The 19,748-nt window shown below is 36.9% G+C and overlaps 1 protein-coding gene and 1 pseudogene across 1 annotated transcript; one reads left to right on the top strand and one right to left on the bottom strand.

Moving 5' to 3' along the window:
• Positions 1–15,233: 15,233 nt before the first annotated feature.
• Positions 15,234–15,827, top strand: LOC149175870 (protein DMR6-LIKE OXYGENASE 1 pseudogene; annotated as a pseudogene).
• A 2,062-nt stretch (positions 15,828–17,889) lies between these two features.
• LOC149175869 (abietadienol/abietadienal oxidase-like) lies at positions 17,890–18,592 on the bottom strand. The gene is made up of 2 exons (XM_089421269.1): positions 18,440–18,592; positions 17,890–18,108 (listed from the first exon to the last, which is right to left on the bottom strand). Exons 1-2 carry the CDS (start codon positions 18,590–18,592, stop codon positions 17,890–17,892), a joined length of 372 nt encoding a protein of 123 aa, XP_089277395.1.
• Between the last annotated feature and the right edge of the window lie 1,156 nt (positions 18,593–19,748).

Genomic DNA, 19,748 nt, shown 5'->3' with positions numbered 1-19,748 from the left:
ATCTAGTAATCTCGATCATCAATCAAATGCAACCAATTCTCCTAATCAATTTGAATTCTTGGACAACAATCATTCTGATGAGGATGACTCTGCTGATATATATGATGAGTTCGTCCCAAATGCACCATCCAATCTTTCAGTTTCTCAAGAATATTATGTTTCGAAAGATTTAGATCTAAAATCTATTTTGGTCAAAGAAGATTCGCTTATGAACGCTTCTTCCTCTTCACACCCTATCCTTTATGCGCTACTATTTTCCAATGCATCAACTTGTGATGGAAATTGTTCATGTTCTTCAAGTTTGTTATCTCATGATTTGAATCTTGAAATGATGAAGGATAGTGAGCATATCCATGATGAAGTAGAAAGTGATGAAATTATAGAGCATCCATTCCATCCCTTATCATCTCTTGTTTTGTATGAGGGAAACTCTTCGAATCAATGTAATCACAAGATTTTTTTGATTCATACATTCTTAGACTTACAATAAGAGGAATGTTACGACATGAGCAATTTGTTTGTTGAAGTTGTAAAATCTAATCTTACCATCAATGTAGATGTCTTTCATCTGAATCACGGGGATCTCGTTCATAGCAGCTGTCCACATGCAATTTGCGATCTGACTCGATTTACAAAATGTTGTTATCTATCTTTTCAAAGTTCTGGAACTTGTCAGGAGTTCGAGGCACTTCAACTCTCGTTGATGGTTATATCAGGTTCTTGCAATCTTGGTGAAATTCCCGAACCATGTCAGATCTGGAATTTCTCACAGAATTCTTTCTTTTGTATTGTTTTGCTGGATGCAAACTTGTTCTTGACGGATTTCAAGATTTCTCATTACAATTTTACTATTTCTCGAGATCGATTTTCTGATCATACTACTGTGGTGAATTCATCCTCATACAAATCTCTTGTATCAAATTCGGGTTTGGAGTGTATACCTTTCGTGAATGTGCGAAATCGCGAAGTTGATCAATTTGAAGATTACCTTTGGCCGAAGAGTTCATATCTATTGAGTGCTATAGTGAATAATCAACTCCTAGTATTTATTGTGAATGTCTTCATGACACCAAAATTCCTCTTGAGTGTTAGCAAGTTCTTGAGTTATTTTTTGAATTGGGTTCCACTTTTTCATCTATTACATCTTGACTGGTTTCATATGTTTTCTATACTAGCATTCATTTTGAATTCTTTTGATGATTGTGATGCTTTTACAGTTTGTCACTAGCTATAGGAAAACAGTTTGTCACATTCGGCATGCAAGGAAGTTGATTCTATTGTTCAGAGAATTTGCAGAGTTGTTCAATTTGATTTATCTTTGTTAACTACAAATTGGGAATCTCGTGCTTTAATCAACCCATTTGATCATGATTATGGCTCTGATGACTTTCATTCAAGTTACCATTTTCTCATCAGCACATAAAATAACAGTTGTTTTACATCTGTTGATATTTATGGTTAGCATCTCGCTATTCAGGTACTTGTCAAGCAGTTGAGGCACTTCAGCCTTCGCCGATGCATATGTCAGGTCCTCACTGTCTTGGCATACCTTCTGAATATAATCAGATCCATTTTTCCTCACAATATTCTCATCCTCACCCTACACTTTTAATTGTAAATTCATCTTTTCAAATATTTCAGGGTTCTCAAGAGGGTTGTTTCGAATTTTACAATCCAATTGCTGAATGGTTGGAGAAATCCTACTTGGAAAGCTCCATCGCAAATAACAAGTTTTGTTCTTTCCTCATTCTTACTAAGAAGTACAGTGCACATGAATCTGCATTCGCGAGAAGTATTTGAGGTTTGTTTAATCATGGTTTTAATAAAAAAGGTAAGAATGTGAGTTGGTTAGAAGTAGTGGTTATGACGTATCTTTTTGCTGACAAGAAAGACCTTCAATTTTTCATGCAAGATATTCATTATCTTATCTTTTACATAACACATTGTTTTTTATTTGTTTTAATTGCTCATATCTTTGTGTATCTAGGTTGGGAGTAGCTACGGTGGCTACATTGGAAATTTCATTATACATGACCCTAAATTTATAGCTAGTTAGGTTAGGAGTAGGTCTAGCTTCATATTAGTTTACTTGCACGTTCCTCCTACACCCATTTTCCATAGTCTGTTGTGTTTTCTAACGTTTGTCTTGCACTCTGTTTTCGGTCTAGCCTCCTTTTGATTTGTACTTTTGGTTTTGTTTTCTTGTTATGTCTCGTCCTTTCTTTTGTGTTCTGTTAAATAAGACTTCACATGAAAGATGTTCTTATTTGGGCTTGAAAGGAAATGTGGAAAAATAGAAAAGGGCTTTGTGACACTGCAACATTTTCCTAACCTTCAGTCATTCTTCTCCATCTTGGTTATCCTTTAGTCAATGATGTTTTGACGGAAAATACAATCCTTGCGTGAGTGAATATCTATGTCAAACCATGATATTCATGTATATTCTAAAAACACCATCCCTTCGATCAGTTCTCTACGTTTCAGTGTTTTCCATGTCGATCCAATCAAGTAGAGAAGGACAAGGGGAAAATCTAAACAAGAAAACAAATATTATAGGTCTTACATATGATTATCTGAAGGAACAACCTCTTCTTCTCTCAATAAGTCGAGATCCCTCTTCCACCCATGAAATGAATACGTGTTGATGCACAATCTTATCTAAAATAAATAAATAAATGAAGGGTGAAAGAAGAGAAAGGATTCATGTGCAGGGAGGTGAAGCAAGCAACTCTGTCGGGGTATTGTCCAGGCTCGCTAGCAGTGGAGAAATGTTTGTGTTCCTGAAGTGACTCCACCGGGGTGCTATCTAGGCCTGCTGACAATAGACCAACACAAGGGATGAAAAACTATACTCTGAAAATTACCCTTCTCTTCTCTTGAAACGTTGCGATATCGCAAGTCATATGTTCATGTTCAACTGAGAAGGGATGAAGGGGACTATGTTTACACACGGGGTAAGTGGGGAAACGAAAGTAATTTGAATGATGAATCAATACTCCATGAATAACTAGACCTTGCATAAAGGATTTACCAAGGCATAGAAGCTGGAATTCTACCAGTGCGTCGCCAAGTGTTGTCGTTGTGACAAACACCCTCCAAAAGTTCACTTATACTTGAATTTTGGAGCCTACTATGGATCTTGTGATTGGTAGTTCTGTAGTCACTTCTTGTTCGGCTAATGCCTTGTTTCTTTTGATCTTCGTCTTGGATTATAAGTGCCGAAATCACCTACTCGCACATGATTAGTATGCAACGAGTTCATGAGCGCATTCTTTTATGCAAGCTTGTACACGAATATCACAATCCATCAAGACTGTTCCTGTGCGATGATCAACACATGTTGACAATCAGTGTGCGATTTCATTGACAGTATCTCACTCTTGGTTGTGATTGTACTTTTTTTCTAGTGAGTTTTATAAAATATCGCTTTTGCACGCCTTCACTTTCGTGAGTTTCGCTTTTGCATCCCTTCAATTTTGTGAGTGTTGCTTTCATGTTTTCCATTGTCGCATTCACTTGATTTCATATTAATTAGTGTCTTTTTCATGTTATCTTGGCTCTGCAATGTTTTGTTTTCACCATGCTTCACATATCGCAAGTATCGTTCACACTTTTCTCTTTATATAGAAAATGTCGTCTTTTGGCATGGGAAGTGTCACTTGTCATGTAAAGTGGAGTTTTGGCTTGTTTGAAGGGGTAAATTTGGTGTTGATGAGTCCTACTATTCATGTAGACATGTTTTACACTCATTCCAAAAGTTTCATACACTGTCGTACAAGTGTCATCACTTTCGTCGCAATTGTATCTTTTGTGTCACACTTGGAGAGGTATGTTGCATTGCTGTCACATTGAGTACATCATGTTGTTCTTGTTTTTTGAGTGATCAATGTTGTGTCATCAACTATTCCGAGTGTGTGATCATGATTCATTTTTGTCTCTTCTCACTTGAGCCTCACTGATCCCACACTTAGCCTTATTTAAAAAATTTTGTTCTCGGACAACTTGACTTCACTCAGCCTTCCTGAACTGAGCATTGCATATTCTCAACCCTCAAGCCATGCCCTTGCCCCTTGTAACCGTGCATTGTGCAGTCTCAGTGCTCAGTCCCAGTACTTGAGCTCCATAATTGCACAATCCTTGCCTCCAACTAGCCTTCTTTGTGCATTGCGCAGTCTCAAGCATCAAGCCTCAACCTTGAGATCTTAGATTGTGCAACTATGAAATCACTTGACCTCTCTCCCTCCAAAACTACGCATTAGGAAATTTCAATCCTCAATGATCAAGCTTGAGGCCTTGAATCCCTCAATTGCATAATCTCCCATCCTGTTCTCCTGTCTGAATTGAAGATTGGGCAACTTCAAGCCTCAAACTTGACCTCTTGAGTTCCTCAAATGCGGATTCACTCATCCCAGGCATTCATAACTGCACACTGCAGTCTCAAGCATTAAGCCTCTGACTTGAGCCCTTGAGTCACTCAACTGTGTAGTACCTCTGCCTAGGCCCCAAGAACTACACATTGTGCAATCTTAAGGCTCAAGCCTCCAACCTAAGTCATTGAGTCCCTCAACTGTGCAATCCTTTGACCCTGGCCATCCTGAACTGCACAGTATGAAGTCCCAAGCCTCAATCCCATACCTTAGCCTCTGGAACTGCACAATACATGAGTCGGAAACTCAACCAGTCACTAGTTCCAGCCTTGACAAGTGATTTCATGAAGCATCTTAGACAAGGGGTTTATCAAAACGATGTCGTTTTGTCATGAGTCGATTGTAGCTGCAAGTATTCTATTATTTCAGGACAGGATGATGATGAAGGCGATGGAGAAGGATACCATGCTAGAAAATACTTAAGGAGTTGAGGGGAGAAGATGATCATCAAGCGAGAATATTAAGGAACACCACAATATAACAACAGATCAAAGATTAGGACTGCATGAAGACTCCTTATTGATTCACAACCCTTAGGAGGGGGGATATAAAGAGAAAAGTATATCTCTTATGAAAATGATGTATTGGGTACATCTTTTGTCAAAGAAAGCAACAAGAAAGAATGGATTAACATTGCCTTGTCATCATGTAGTTCATGTTAGCAATGCCATGTCACACCATGTCATGAGTCATCATGTGCCACATCATTTTGTGGATTATGTAAATTCAATATTGGAAAATGTAATGTAAAGTGGAAGTCGAAGAGTCATCTATGTAATGTGAAATGTCATGTAGGAAGTCGAAATTTCATGAGAAGTCAAACAATCATGAGGGTAGTCCAAGAGTCATAAGGGAGGTGAAGGATCACCCCATTTGTTATATATACACCTTGATTTCTCATGTAAAAGAATTTTCACCTTGGCTTCTCCCATAAGGCATCAAAGAGACAAAGTCAATAATTTTTGGGAGAAAGTCGTGGCTCCAACGTTCCACTATTGGAGCTAGTGATGTTTGTTGTATTCATGTATATTGAGACTTTTACTTAATACTTGAAGCTTGATGGCCAACACGTTTTCATGCATGGATTGTGAATATTTGTAAGATTGTTATGTGAATGTTTACGATTCATGTTTTCTTTCACCTGTACTAAAGTAGTTGAACTATTTTAGTTATTTTAGTGCTTATCTTATTGAAAATGTGTTGTAATGGTTGTAACAATTGTCGCATCTATGTGGACTATTCTGCTTGATGTTAGACAATTCTCTTTTCTCTAGTGTGGGCCTCTTCTAGGGTGGTACTATTATCTCTCTCTTAGAGGCTCACATTCCCTCCCTCTGTAGTGGAAGAACCTTGATACACCTGCAACCGAAAATTCACCAGGAACACTTACTTGTTTTTTTCAAAGGCACATACACGCTTCTCTCTCTTGCTGACAGCTTAAGCCAAGGAAAATTTATAAGAATATATGGCAGTCGGGTTGATACTCCAGATGGGGCTCCTATTCCAAATGATGTGAGGTCTAATTAGGACTTCACATCGGGGAGTCCCCCTTGGTTGATGAATTTCCAACACCATCAACATGTTCCAAGAGGCTTTGATGGCTCACATTGAAGAGATACAATAAGAGTCGACCAACCAAAGCACAAGAAAATTTTGATGGCCAAAGAAGAAAACTTTTAACAATTGTCCAAGAACTACTTCCCAATACCATCATTGAGTTTCTTGACCAAAACATGAAGAACAACTATTGTAGAAACTCTTGGAATAGACAAAAAAAAACTTCACAAACATGCAACAATGTTAATTAGAAGATATAGATGTAGAATTGGGAGGATTGTCAACAGAGGGAAGCATCGTGTCGCTAGGAGGGCTCGATGAGTCCCTTGATGCTAATTCAAACACCACGAAACCTTCCACCCTAACTAGACGAGCATTAATATCATCAAGGCAATAACGAATGTTCCTTAGAATTCTTTTAATGTCCTCCTATTTAGCAAAGAGTTTATAGTTGTCCACTTGTTTATCTCTTAAAACCATGTGAAACAAAGTATCCAATTGTTGGTGAAACGAAAGGGAATGTAGAAAGTATAAAGTTCTTTTTTGAAACCTCCCTAAGTCTAAGAGCCATCGAAGGCCCTTATCTCCAACTTTCGAATAAAAAAAAATAAGGGCACTCTCCAAACTCCCGTGATTCCATTTGACGAATTTCCTTTAGTATTTCTAGAGGCACTGAATCAAAATATGAAGCTACATAGTCCCAAGTGAAAAGTCTCTAGCGCTGCAAACGAGCTTGGTTATCTCTCCCTCTTCGACTTGCCAATAGTTGACGAGGGGTAATGGTAGCAGAGGCTAAAGTACCATCCCAAATAGGAATTAGAATAGCGAAAAAACACAAGGGTTGTACCATAAATTGGAAATGACATGGATGAAGATGAAAAGGTCACCCCCCTAACACCCCAACCAAAGATTTATACAAAGATTAATATTAAAAAGACGAGAAGCTTCGAAATATAGAAAATGCGCAACCCTAGTAACCTTGATGACAACACATTCCAGATAAAAGACACTTGAAGTCCCTAGACTCCACTGACCCAAAGAACAACTCCTAGAGAAATGAACCAATGAATGAATTAACCCTGTGCCTCAATATGAAAACACACTGAAGGAGATATCAATTACAGTAGCAGATGCCCAATTTCCCGGAATAAGAAATAAGTTAGACTTATAAAAGGAAACTAAGCCTAAGACCTAGAATTGATGAACACCAGTAGAAAAAACTCTTAAACCCTTGCACTAGTACCAAAAGGAAAAATTGTTGGGGTACCAACAAGCGCATACCAAGATAGGACAATGAAATGAGATACTTGTTGATTCATGAGCATGAAGGGTTGAGTTGGAAAGAACCACCACTAGTTCAAAGACTGGACCAGGTTCAGAATTGTGGGGGAAATAGCACAAAGAACATCGACCAAACACCACCATTAACATAACAATAGCTCCATAGAAGGATGCCCTTGTCTCTTAAAATTGGAGCAAGGACTCACCACTCCCCACTAGAGAGTGTAACTATTAACCACAGAGCAAAGGCCCATCACTACCATTTCCACAAAATTGCTTTCACCAACAACCCCTACGCAACACGGATTATGACCACCACCCTCCACTGTAAGACCTCTCACACCTGATCTCACATGACTTACTACGCCAAGAAACCGGAGGCAATAAGTTGAGGAGGGTTCCTCACCTTCGTTTTGCTTCACAACACCAATCCACTGCCCTGCCAGTGAGCCATGCGAGTATTTAAGGTGATAAGATGTAGGTTGATCTTTGCATGCACAATAGCCACGTTGTGCCACGTCGCATCTGGAAATGGACAAGTGAGAGACCAAAACCCCATTTGTCATTAATTTCCATTGAAAATTACACCCCCTTGGAGGATTTACATTAAAAATTAATAATTTATGTTCAACATATTTATGTTTTCAATGTTACAATGCACATACCTCTTTTAACATGTTTATGTTTTTCATATACAATTTTAAGAAATTGGGTTATGTTTGATTAGTTTTCAAATATAGAATTAGAAGATTGTTATGTATGAAATATGTTCAAGTGGTTAGAATTCTTAATAATAATATCGTCCACTCTGATTTGAATCTTAACTAACTTTAATTAATATGATTTATAAACTATCATATTAAATAAAAAAAACTCTTGACAATAATATCATGTGATGCTTAATAATAACAATAATTTTATATTCTAAAATTAATTCTTTATATAAAGTGATATTTATATAATATTTATATCATTAAATTATGATTAGTGATTAATATTATCTATATCATTATTTTTATTACAATGTACCTTTAAATTTATCATATATTGATTTCAACATTAACATCCATTGATTTCAACCTTGACTTGTGTTGAATTTAACATTGGCAATATAATTTTGCAACTCAAATCATTCTTCATTGTTGACACTTCACTAACCTCGAACTTAAAATCAATATTTAAAAAGTAAAATAAAATGATATATTCATTGTAGACATGGTTCTTAAGGTGGCTAAACTTAGGGGTGATTAGATCCTCCATGTTGATTGTGGCTTTTGAAAATGAGAGAATGCTTCATTTCACTGCCAAGTTTGTTATTATTTATTATATGATTTAAACTAGCATTTGCACTAGATGTTGCAAAGGAAACGCCGTAAGGCATAAATTGAAGAATGCAAATACAACAAAATAATACTTTCATGAAGAATAAAAATACTTATAATGAATTTATTATTAGATATTCATATATATTGCACTATATATTAGCCCCACTATTTTTTTCCCTTTATTAATGTAACCTTTCACCACTATGGTCACTATAATATCAAATACAATGTGTCTTAACCAAAAACCATTATGAAAGTCAAAATACTTATATGTCCCATATCCCATATAAACCATAATATACTTTGATCACTCTTGGAGAATTGCAAACCCTTCCAAAATGCAACTTCTAACCACTATTACCATTAAGAAAAAATGGCATTTATTACCTTATAATCCTTAAGGGAATAACTCTATTATTAAGTAAACCATAGTGCAATATGATTTTTAACACAATGAATTCTAAAAATTATGACCCCTAGTACACTCTCATCATAAACACATTGTAACTCCTAAAATGTTACAAGACATAAACTTTAATACCTAACACATTAACTATAACATTAAAACTATAACCTATATGTACTTAAATTGTCTTAAAGAATCAAGTGTGGCTCTTCAAATTCAATCCCATGAGAAGCGGATATAAAAAATGTTGATTATTATGTAGATGATATTTTCACTATTGACATTGACCCCAAAACCATTTTATGGGAGAAACCTATGGTAATGATGTTGATGGGTACTCATTATTCTCCCATTAAATGGTATAATGGTGGCCTACATTTTGTAAATAATTTAAGGTCTTAATGTTTGTATGCCTCTGGCTCTTTTGAGGCCATGTTGGATTGAAAGTCTGAGTTCAGGATTTGGGTAATTGCTAAAGATGGTGTCAATTGGACTTGCTGAATCAGAGAGGTGAACAAGAGCATGGATGCCATTGACAGAGTTTGCTTACCCACATCCTTGAGAATGTTGTTTTTGTGTTGTGCATATATCAACTGAGAAATACCCAGGTTTTTGAAGGTGATCTAAAAGGTGTTGATGTTATGGGTTATTGAATCGGGTGTACATTCATTGATAGAGTATGAATGTTTTACGCGATTCAAGGTGGGCTTGTAATTGAAAATGGAGAGGAAAGAGAATGACTTAAAAGAGTTAACGCAACAGGAACTGAGTGGCATTTTAACTGGGGGTGGAGAAAGACTCAGAATGCTCTTGATGGTTTCTTGCTGAGGCTTGAGCTTGAGTTGCCATGAGATACTGGAGATGGGTCTAATCACAAAACCGCTTAGATAGCCTAAAATTCCAATCTTTGCACATTTAAACCTACTCTCAACCATAAAAAAACCACTAGTCTAGCCTAAATTACAACACAAAACAGCACCGACCTATCTACCGTTAGGCAACTAATTGGCCAAGTGAACGCATTTAGTGCTCAAACAGTAGAACCAACCCAACGTTACAGAAGTATCGATTCAAAACAGAACATGCAGAAACCCATTACACAACATTAATGACAAGTATGGCAGTCGCAGAACAAACCTGATGATACAGAGACCTGACATAAAAACCCAACCCCCTTATGTAGGGGACCATTACAGAATAGTTGAACCAAAAAAAAGTGTCTATGTGACATTAGAAACCAAAACTATTTCGTGAAACGTGTCATTTTTAAAAACACTTATGGAAGAAACCATAACGATGAGATAGTAAAACCGTATAGTGCATAGTCAGATTGCAATTAAAGAGATCAATAGAGAGCTAATCGAGAGCAACAGAGGTCCAGATCAAAAAGCAGACTAGTTTACAGAACATCGAATACCAAGCCCAAAAAGCAGACTAGTTTACAGAACATCAAATACCAAGCCCAGGGACAGTTACCAGCATATAGCTCTACCATCAACAGGATTATTACATGGTCTTTGAAGAAATCCAAAGAAGAAAATAAACAAAAATAAAATCCACCAAAACCCCTCAAAAACCCTAACAAAACCACTGATATAGCCTAAAATTCCGAACTTTGTACATTATGGGGATGGCCCAGACCTTGTAAGGATTCTCATTTTCCACTCTGACTTGTCTTCCAAAGCCTACAACTCTTGTGAAAGCTTCACTGCTTGGGCTAACTTGTGCACCGCTACAGCCATGCATAGCACATTCAGAAAATCGAAAATGATGCCAATTGGCTCTTGCCGTGAATTTGAACAACATAACCAGAATTTATAATTCTTCTTTTAAATTCTTTTGCTATTTATTAAACGTAATTCATCCTCTCTTTCGATTCTGAAAATTAAAAGAAAGAGTAAAAAATAGTAGTAAAACTGTATAGTGTATATTGAAAACTTTAACATGGGGATGTCTTTTCAATTCATTTGTAGAGATCTGCACGCACGCACTTAAATGTTCACTCTTCTTTTGCCCATCATCCAATATCCTATTTCTGGTGTGCGAATCGAAGCTTAGTTTTGCACTGCAATAGGTAGGTGCCACTGCCAATTTTACAGCACTCGAGAAAGAAATATGTCGTCTACAATGGAAGATGTCCTGACCCAGGATGTGAATGTTGTCGAAAAGCTATTGTCCAATGGAATAAATCATCTTCAAGTTCAAGATAAATATATCCTGCCTCCCAGTGAACGCCCCCACCTGTCTGAGGTGTCTTACTCTGAGAGCATTCCGGTGGTGGATCTCCAGGACCTGGATGGACCTAACAGAACAAGGGTAGTTGAAGAAATCGACCATGCATCGCCTTCATTGCCCCTACAGCGTCCTTGGTTGATGAACAACATTCGGCTCGGTACAAAGGATATAAGTTTGGAGAATTCATGAGAATTTTCTGGAGCCAGGAATTAAAGAATAAGACAGTGTTGGACCATTTCAAAATCGAATATGCAGAGAACAACGGTGAATGAAATTTGTTGTTGAATTTGATTTAAGGGAGCCATTATCAACATTATCACTATCACTGGACCATCCAATAAAATTGTTGCCCTCTAGATGAATAAAAGATGATTACATAGTTTTAACTATTGAACATAATTTTATTTTCAATTCCAATCTTTGCACATTTAAACCTACTCTCAACCATAAAAAAACCACTGGTCTAGCCTAAATTACAACACAAAACAACACCGACCTATCTACCGTTAGGCAACTAATTGGCCAATTGTGTGTACGAGAGCATTGACATGCTTTGACATGTGCCTTATGTGAACGTATTTAGTGCTCAAATAGCAGAACCAGCCCAATGTTACAGAAGTATCGATTCGAAATAGAACATGCAGAAACCCATTACACAACATTAATGACAAGTATGGCAGTGGCAGAACAAACACTATGATACACAGACCTGACATAAAAACCCAACCCCCTTATGCAGGGGACCATTACAGAATAGTTGAACCAAAAAAAAGTGTCTATGTGACATCAGAAACCAAAACCATTTCGTGAAACGTGTCATTTTTAAAAACACTTACGGAAGAAACCATAACGATGAGATAGTAAAACCGTATAGTGCATATTCAGATTGCAATTAAAGAGATCAACAGAGAGCTCATCGAGAGCAACAGAGATCCAGATCAAAAAGCAGACTAGTTTACAGAACATCAAATACCAAGCCCAGGGACAGTTACCAGCATATAGCTCTACCATCAACAGGATTATTACATGGTCTTTGAAGAAATCCAAAGAAGCAAATAAACAAAAATAAAATCCACCGAAACCCCTCAAAAACCCTAACAAAACCACTGATATAGCCTAAAATTCTGAACTTTGTACATTATGGGGATGGCCCAGACCTTGTAAGGATTCTCATTTTCCACTCTGACTTGTCTTCCAAAGCCTACAACTCTTGTGAAATCTTCACTGCTTGGGCTAACTTGTGCACCGCGATAGCCATGCATAGCACATTCAGAAAATCGAAAATGATGCCAAAGTGCTCTTGCTGTGAATTTGAACAACATAACCAGAATTTATAATTCTTCTTTTAAATTATTTTGTTATTCATTAAATGTAATTCATCCTCTCTTTCAATTCTGAAAATTAAAAGAAAGAGAGTAAAAAATAGTAGTAAAACTGTATAGTGTATATTGAAAACTTTAACATGGGGATGTCTTTTCAATTCATTTGCAGAGATCTACACGCACGCACTTAAATGTTCACTCTTCTTTTTCCCATCATCTGATATCCTATTTTTGGTGTGCGAATTGAAGTTTAGTTTTTCACAGCAATAGGTAGGTGCCACCGCCAATTTTACAGCACACGAGAAAGAAATATGCCATCTACAATGGAAGAAGTCCTGACCCAGGATGTGAATGCTATCGAAAAGCTGTTGTCCAATGGAATAAATCATCTTCAAGTTCAAGATAAATATATCCTGTCTCCCAATGAACGCCTCCACCTGTCTGAGGTGTCTTACTCTGAGAGCATTCTGGTGGTGGATCTCCAAGACCTAGATGGCCCCAACAGAACAAGGGTAGTTGAAGAAATCCGCCATGCGTGCGAGGAAGATGGATTTTTCCAGGTACATCATACTTCAATCCCCCTTCTCTTGCCAGTGCTTTTCTTTTAATATCTCTGGATTATCCTCTACGCACACCAAAAAGGACCTATGTTACAAATTAAGCTTGCCATGGATATTCTAGAATATTTCTTATCAGTTTTCTATTCCTGACGTTTTTAAGGCTATTACTTTCAAAGTTGTAGGATTATTTAATCTATATTTTTAATGTCAGTCTGATGTGTTAATAAGATCTAGTGACTGGTTCAAGTTTCCAAGTTTCATATCTTGACATGTGCCTTATGTGAAGGCATTTAGTGCTCAAATAGTAGAACCAGCCCAATGTTACCAAAGTATCGATTCGAAACAGAACATGCAGAAACCCATTACACAACATTAATGACAAGTACGGCAGTCACAGAACAAACCCTACGATACAGAGACCTGACGTAAAAACCCAACCCCCTTATGCAGGGGACCATTACAGAATAGTTGAACCAAAAAAAAGTGTCTATGTGACACCAGAAACCAAAACTATTTCGTGAAATGTGTCATTTTTAAAAATACTTACGGAAGAAACCATAACAATGAGATAGCAAAACCGTATAGTGCATATTCAGATTGCAATTACAGAGATCAACAAAGAGCTCATCGAGAGCAACATAGATCCAGATCAAAAAGCAGACAAGTTTACAGAACATCAAATACCAAGCCCAGGGACAGTTACCAGCATATAGCTCTACCATCAACAAGATTATTACATGGTCTTTGAAGAAACCCAAAGAAGCAAATAAAAAAAAAAAAAATCCACCGAAACCCCTCAAAAACCCTAACAAAACCATTGATATAGCCTAAAATTCGAACTTTGTACATTATGGGGATGGCCCAGACCTTGTAAGGATTCTCATTTTCCACTCTGACTTGTCTTCCAAAGCCTGCAACTCTTGTGAAATCTTCACTGCTTGGGCTAACTTGTGCACCGCTACAGCCATGCGTAGCACATTCAGAAAATTGAAAACGATGCCAATTGGCTCTTGCCGTGAATTTGAACGACATAATCAGAATTTATAATTCTTCTTTTAAATTCTTTTGCTATTTATTAAACGCAATTCATCCTCTCTTTCGATTCTGAAAATTAAAAGAAAGAGAGTAAAAAATAGTAGTAAAATTGTATAGTGTATATTGAAAACTTTAACATGGGGATGTCTTTTCAATTCATTTGCAGAGATCTACATGCAAGCACTTAAATGTTCACTCTTCTTTCGCCCATCATCCGATATCCTATTTCTGGTGTGCAAGTCGAAGCTTAGTTTTTCACAGCAATAGGTAGGTGCCACTGCCAATTTTACAGCACTCGAGAAAGAAATATGTCGTCTACAATGGAAGAAGTCTTGACCCAGGATGTGAATGATGTCGAAAAGCTGTTGTCCAATGGAATAAATCATCTTCAAGTTCAATATAGATATATCCTGCCTCCCAGTGAATGCCCCCACCTGTCTGAGGTGTCTTACTCTGAGAGCATTCCGGTGGTGGATCTCCAAGACCTGGATGGCCCCAACAGAACAAGGGTAGTTGAAGAAATCCGCCATGCATGCGTGGAAGATGGCTTTTTCCAGGTACATCATACTTTAATCCCCCTTCTCTTGCCAGTGCTTTTCTTTTAATATCTCTGGATTCTCCTCTATTCACACCAAAAAGGCCCTATGTTACAAATTAAACTTGCCATGAATATTCTAGAATATTTCTTATCAGTTTTCTATTCCTGAAGTTTTTGAAGCTATTACTTTCAGAGTTGTAGGATTATTTAATCTATATTTTTAATGTCAGTCTGATGTGTTAATAAGATCTAGTGACTGGTTCAAGTTTCATATCTGAGGGTATGTACTATTCTTTTTTATGGCCACATATCTTCTGGTTGATCTAAGTGAGTGCAGATAGTGAACCATGGCGTACCAAAAGGAACCATGAAAAGCATGATGGAAATTGCCAAAGAATTCTTCGAAATGCCCGTGGAAGACCGAGCATGCCAGATTCAATAGAGGGTAACTAAAATAAGTCCAAACTCTGGAGCAACGATATTGCAACAACAACAAGTACTTATCTTGCATATGCTTTTATACAGAGAGATCACAAGCAACTAAGCTATGAAGGTGAGAGCTCTGATTTTAGGGCTGTTGGCTGTTGTTTCTGAAGCTCTAGGGCTCGATTCCAGCTACTTGGATAGAATCTTTGGAAAACACACCCAACTCATGGGTATAATGTACTATCCTCCATGCCTGAAACCGGATATTACTCTTGGCACACCACACCATTCAGATGCACGTGGCATCACTATTTTAATGCAAGGCGAGGTCAATGGTCTGCAAGTACTCAGAAATGGAAAGTGGGTTGCTATAGAACCCATACCCAACGCTTTCGTTGTTAATATGGGAGATCAACTACAGGTCTTTAACAAGAGCAAGAGCAGATCCAATACTTTATTTCCTCCTGAAAATTTGACAATGTTATTGTTAATGCTAATGCTAATGCTAATAATTTATCAAGTTGTGAGCAATGGGAATTTGACAATGTTATTATTAATGCTAATAATTTGTTAGGTTGTGAGCAATGGTAGATTCAGAAGTGTGGAACATCGAGCAGTAACGAATGCATCTGCTGCACATATATCAATTCCTACGTTTTATGGTCCCTCGGAGGATGCCTTCATTGCCCCTGCAGCGTCCCTAGTTGATGAATAGCATCCAACTTGTACAAAGGATATAAGTTTGGAGAATTAAAGAATAAGACAGTGTTGGACCATTTCAAAATTGAATATGCAGAGAACAACGGTGAATGAAATTTTTTGTTGAATTTGATTTAAGGGAGCCATTATCAACATTATCACTATCATTGGACCATCCAATAACCCCGTTGCCCTCTGGATGAATAAAAGATGATTACATAGTTTTAACTATTGAACATAATTTTATTTTCAATTCCAATCTTTGCACATTTAAACCTACTCTGAACTATCAAAAAACCATTGGTCTAGCCTAAATTAGAACACAAAACAGCACTTACCTATCTACCGTTAGGTAACTAATTGGCCAATTGCGTGTACGAGAGCATTGACATGCTTTGACATGTGCCTTATGTGAACGCATTTAGTGCTCAAACAACAGAACCAGCCCAATGTTACAGAAGTATCGATTCGAAACAGAACATGCAGAAACCCATTACACAACATTAATGACAAGTATGGCAGTCGCAGAACAAACCCTATGATACAGAGACCTGACATAAAAACCCAACCCCCTTATGCAGGGGACCATTACAGAATAGTTGAACCAAAAAAAAGTGTCTATGTGACATCAGAAACCAAAACTATTTCGTGAAACTGCTATCGATCTAACAGAAGTTATGCTTGCGTTGATTCTAGTGGTTATGCTGCTGGATCTCTAACTGCTCGTGCTATATGCTGCGTATGAAAAAAACAATTATATGGTTATTGCAAAGATTAGTTCGCCCTCAAATCTTCAGACAACAGTAGCAAATATTATACCATGAACTGACCTTATAAATCTCAAACACAAGAAGCAAATATTATAGCAGGATAAACCCCAGAATGTTGCTCAAGAAACCACTTACTGTAGTCCCAGTTGTTATTTCTGTAGCGAAATAGTTAAAACATATTGAATTTTGAAGGCAAGGTTCTACACAAGCCTTCTGAAATAAACCGTAAGAGATACAAACGAAAACAGACCCTGATGAGTATGTCTCAGATTCTTATAAATTCTTTTGTAAGAAAGAGAAATAGAAAATTAAGGGAAAACCAAAAGAATTGATCACCTGTTGAATATTTAAAAAAAGAGAAGAATAACTCGAAAAGGCTAGGGTATCTCGTAGAATCTGATCGCCCTAGACTCCGCTTCACACACTTAACCAAGGTCCAAGCATAACTGAACCTCCTCTTCAAAAAACAGTGGAAACCTCGAAGAAATTAAAAAGCCCCTTTTCAAACTTAAAAAGCCACTTTTTTTTCTAACTTCAAAAAATTGAATTGACTTTGTACTATTCTACCTTTGATTTCTGTGTCCTGTACACATTCTCGAAACAAAAAGGGTCCTACGTTTGACAGGCGCAATGTCTCTTTTATCACCTGTTTCAACGCACACAAAGGTTAGGAGGAACTTTTTAATATTGACTTTGTACTATTCTACCTTTGATTTCTGTGTCCTGTACACATTCTCGAAACAAAAAGGGTCCTACGTTTGACAGGCGCAATGTCTCTTTTATCACCTGTTTCAACGCACACAAAGGTTAGGAGGAACTTTTTAATATGCCAGTGAACCTCAAATAAATCTGAAATGGTCAGGATCTAAAGATCATTACACTTCGTGTAAATTCCATGGATTTGTAGTCCTCCCAGTTTAACATCTTTTCCTGTTTCTGTTTTTTAGCGAGAAGGATAGCTTTGTGTTCTCTTTGCACAATATACAGTTTAAAAAGGTTATTTTGATCCAGACGTGTAATCCATACAGTTTTCTTGTTTACAAAATTAATTTTTGTATATGAATTGTAACGGTAAAATTAATATAAATTTGTCAAAAAATATGCAAACTTTATCTTAATTATCTTTTAGAAAATTATGCTTCAAATTTTTTTATCAGTCCATATTAACTTAGATCTGCACATCTATCATTGAATTATATCCACACTATTATGATATTTGCAATAATAATAGACAGGACTGATGAGACTGAAACAAAATTTGGAACTTACCCTCAGTTGTTGAAGAGCTTTGGGATTCTCTGTGAGATACTAAACAGCCATGGTCATTGCGATGGAAGTGGTATCATATCCTGCCAAGAGAAGTGCAAAGAGGAAATCGACGATGACAAGATCGCTAAACTCCTCGTCGTCATGATCTGCTTGATACTCCAGCACTTTATCCAGGAAGTCCGTGTTGACAGACCTTCTTCCCAGCCTTTTTCTCTCAGAAATAATATTTGTTAGAGTCTTGGTCACATGATCTCGGCCCTGCAATATTACTTGAAGCATTAAAACTGCAAATTTTTTAGATAACTATAAATATTGTTAGATATTCATAATATAGTGATGGCCAAATAGATATTTATTTACTTGCAACTAAATTGTATTTCTTATTTCAGTAGTAACATGTTAGAAATAAATGAAATCAGAACTGTAAATATAGGTTTGATTTTTCAAATACTATTTCTTATTTCAATAGGAACATGTTAGATATAAATGAAATCAGAACTGTAAATATAGTTTTGATTTTTCAAATGATTTATAGATTTTGTACATTATTTAACTTCCTTTTCGAACTGGTTTGGGTTGTGGGTGTGACCTTCAAACACTTCGTGTAAGTAGTGCCAGGAAGCTTAATTGGCAGCGCGCAGAGTCCTGACATAAAATCTGCAAACCTCTGCATGAGTATCTTCGATTCTGCAGTCTCCGAGTCAAAACCAATGAGCCGATTCATCAACATGATAAATGTCATCTGCCCAAAAAAGTGAAATCCAGAATGAGCTATGGTATTATCTAAGCACTAGGAATTCAAGAACAATAAAAACTGAAAGTATTCTATATGTTTATTGCAGATTTCAGAAATATCTGAAAATCAAAATCAGATGGTTAGTCTTCAAAAAACAGTGGAAACCTCGAACAATGCAACCTTACGTCAACCTGGGATCAGTGATTACACCAAAAGCGGATTGCTGCAAATGTTTGGTAATCCTCCGTATCTCTTCCAACGTTGGTGAATGAATGCCGCTTTCGTGAATAGATTCAAGTACAGTTTTTTGTTCCAGCGTTGGCTTCCATCGATGAGTGGAGCCTCTCGTTATATTTTTCCCTACAGAGATGGATAGATGAATTAATATAAGAAAACGAGATGGATCAAAAAAATTCAAAAACACAGGCAGATTCATAAATCTAGCACTCTAAAAAACAATAAATACCTGATAGTTTTCAGGTCATTGTTCCGTTATTGTAGCCTTCATATGGATTCGATGATGAGAGGAATGGGCTGAGAAATTAGAGGAATTAATGGAAATATGGATCGGTTGATTACTCTGAACTGGGATGGGATCAATTGTGATGCGAAGGCCGTTCAGTGGACAGGTCCGTAAAGCATTCCAAGGGAGCCACGTACCTCAACGAATCAGCGAATTACATGTAAACGCTCATTTCTTGGGCAGCGGCCAGATGCGATGCGCGGCCAGGGAGGATAATGAATCGAACACTTCGAATTCAACATCCAACGGTGAGAATTAATTCTATCGTCTAACAATGAAATCAATGGCGCAGAGAGGTACAGAGTGGCACTCGAGGGGAGTCCTTCCCAGAGGAACGCCTTACGGCGTAATAAAATTTGTTTATTAAATTTATTAATGATGTAAAATGTTTTAGTGATAAATGTATTTGATGTTATAAGGGTACATTATAAAATGATTTGGTGTATTGATTTTAATTATGAGTGAAAAATAATTTAATTTATTAATGTTAACAATGATGTAATGCAAATGATTGAGTGCATTGGTTTTAATGATAACACAATTTAAAACAAATTAATTATATTGATTATATTAATTAAAAAGCGTTGTCTATTGAGGTGACAATTTTGTCTGGAATATATTTTTTTAGTTGGAATCCAA

Source organism: Pinus tabuliformis, chromosome 4_1 (genome assembly GCF_031772625.1).
Source record: "Pinus tabuliformis cultivar Carrire ecotype Pingquan chromosome 4_1, CPIR1, whole genome shotgun sequence".
NCBI lineage: Eukaryota > Viridiplantae > Streptophyta > Pinopsida > Pinales > Pinaceae > Pinus > Pinus tabuliformis.
Note: the sequence above shows the minus strand (reverse complement) of the source record. Positions and strands in the feature narration are given on the sequence as shown.

What these genes read in the sequence shown, in the direction of transcription:
- LOC149175869 (XM_089421269.1), bottom strand. Translation starts at nt 18,592, where the DNA reads ATGACATTTATCATGTTGATGAATCGGCTCATTGGTTTTGACTCGGAG. An exon ending in CTTACACGAAGTGTTTGAAG is followed by an intron (nt 18,109 to 18,439) that starts GTCACACCCACA and finishes GTAATATTGCAG; the next exon opens with GGCCGAGATCATGTGACCAA.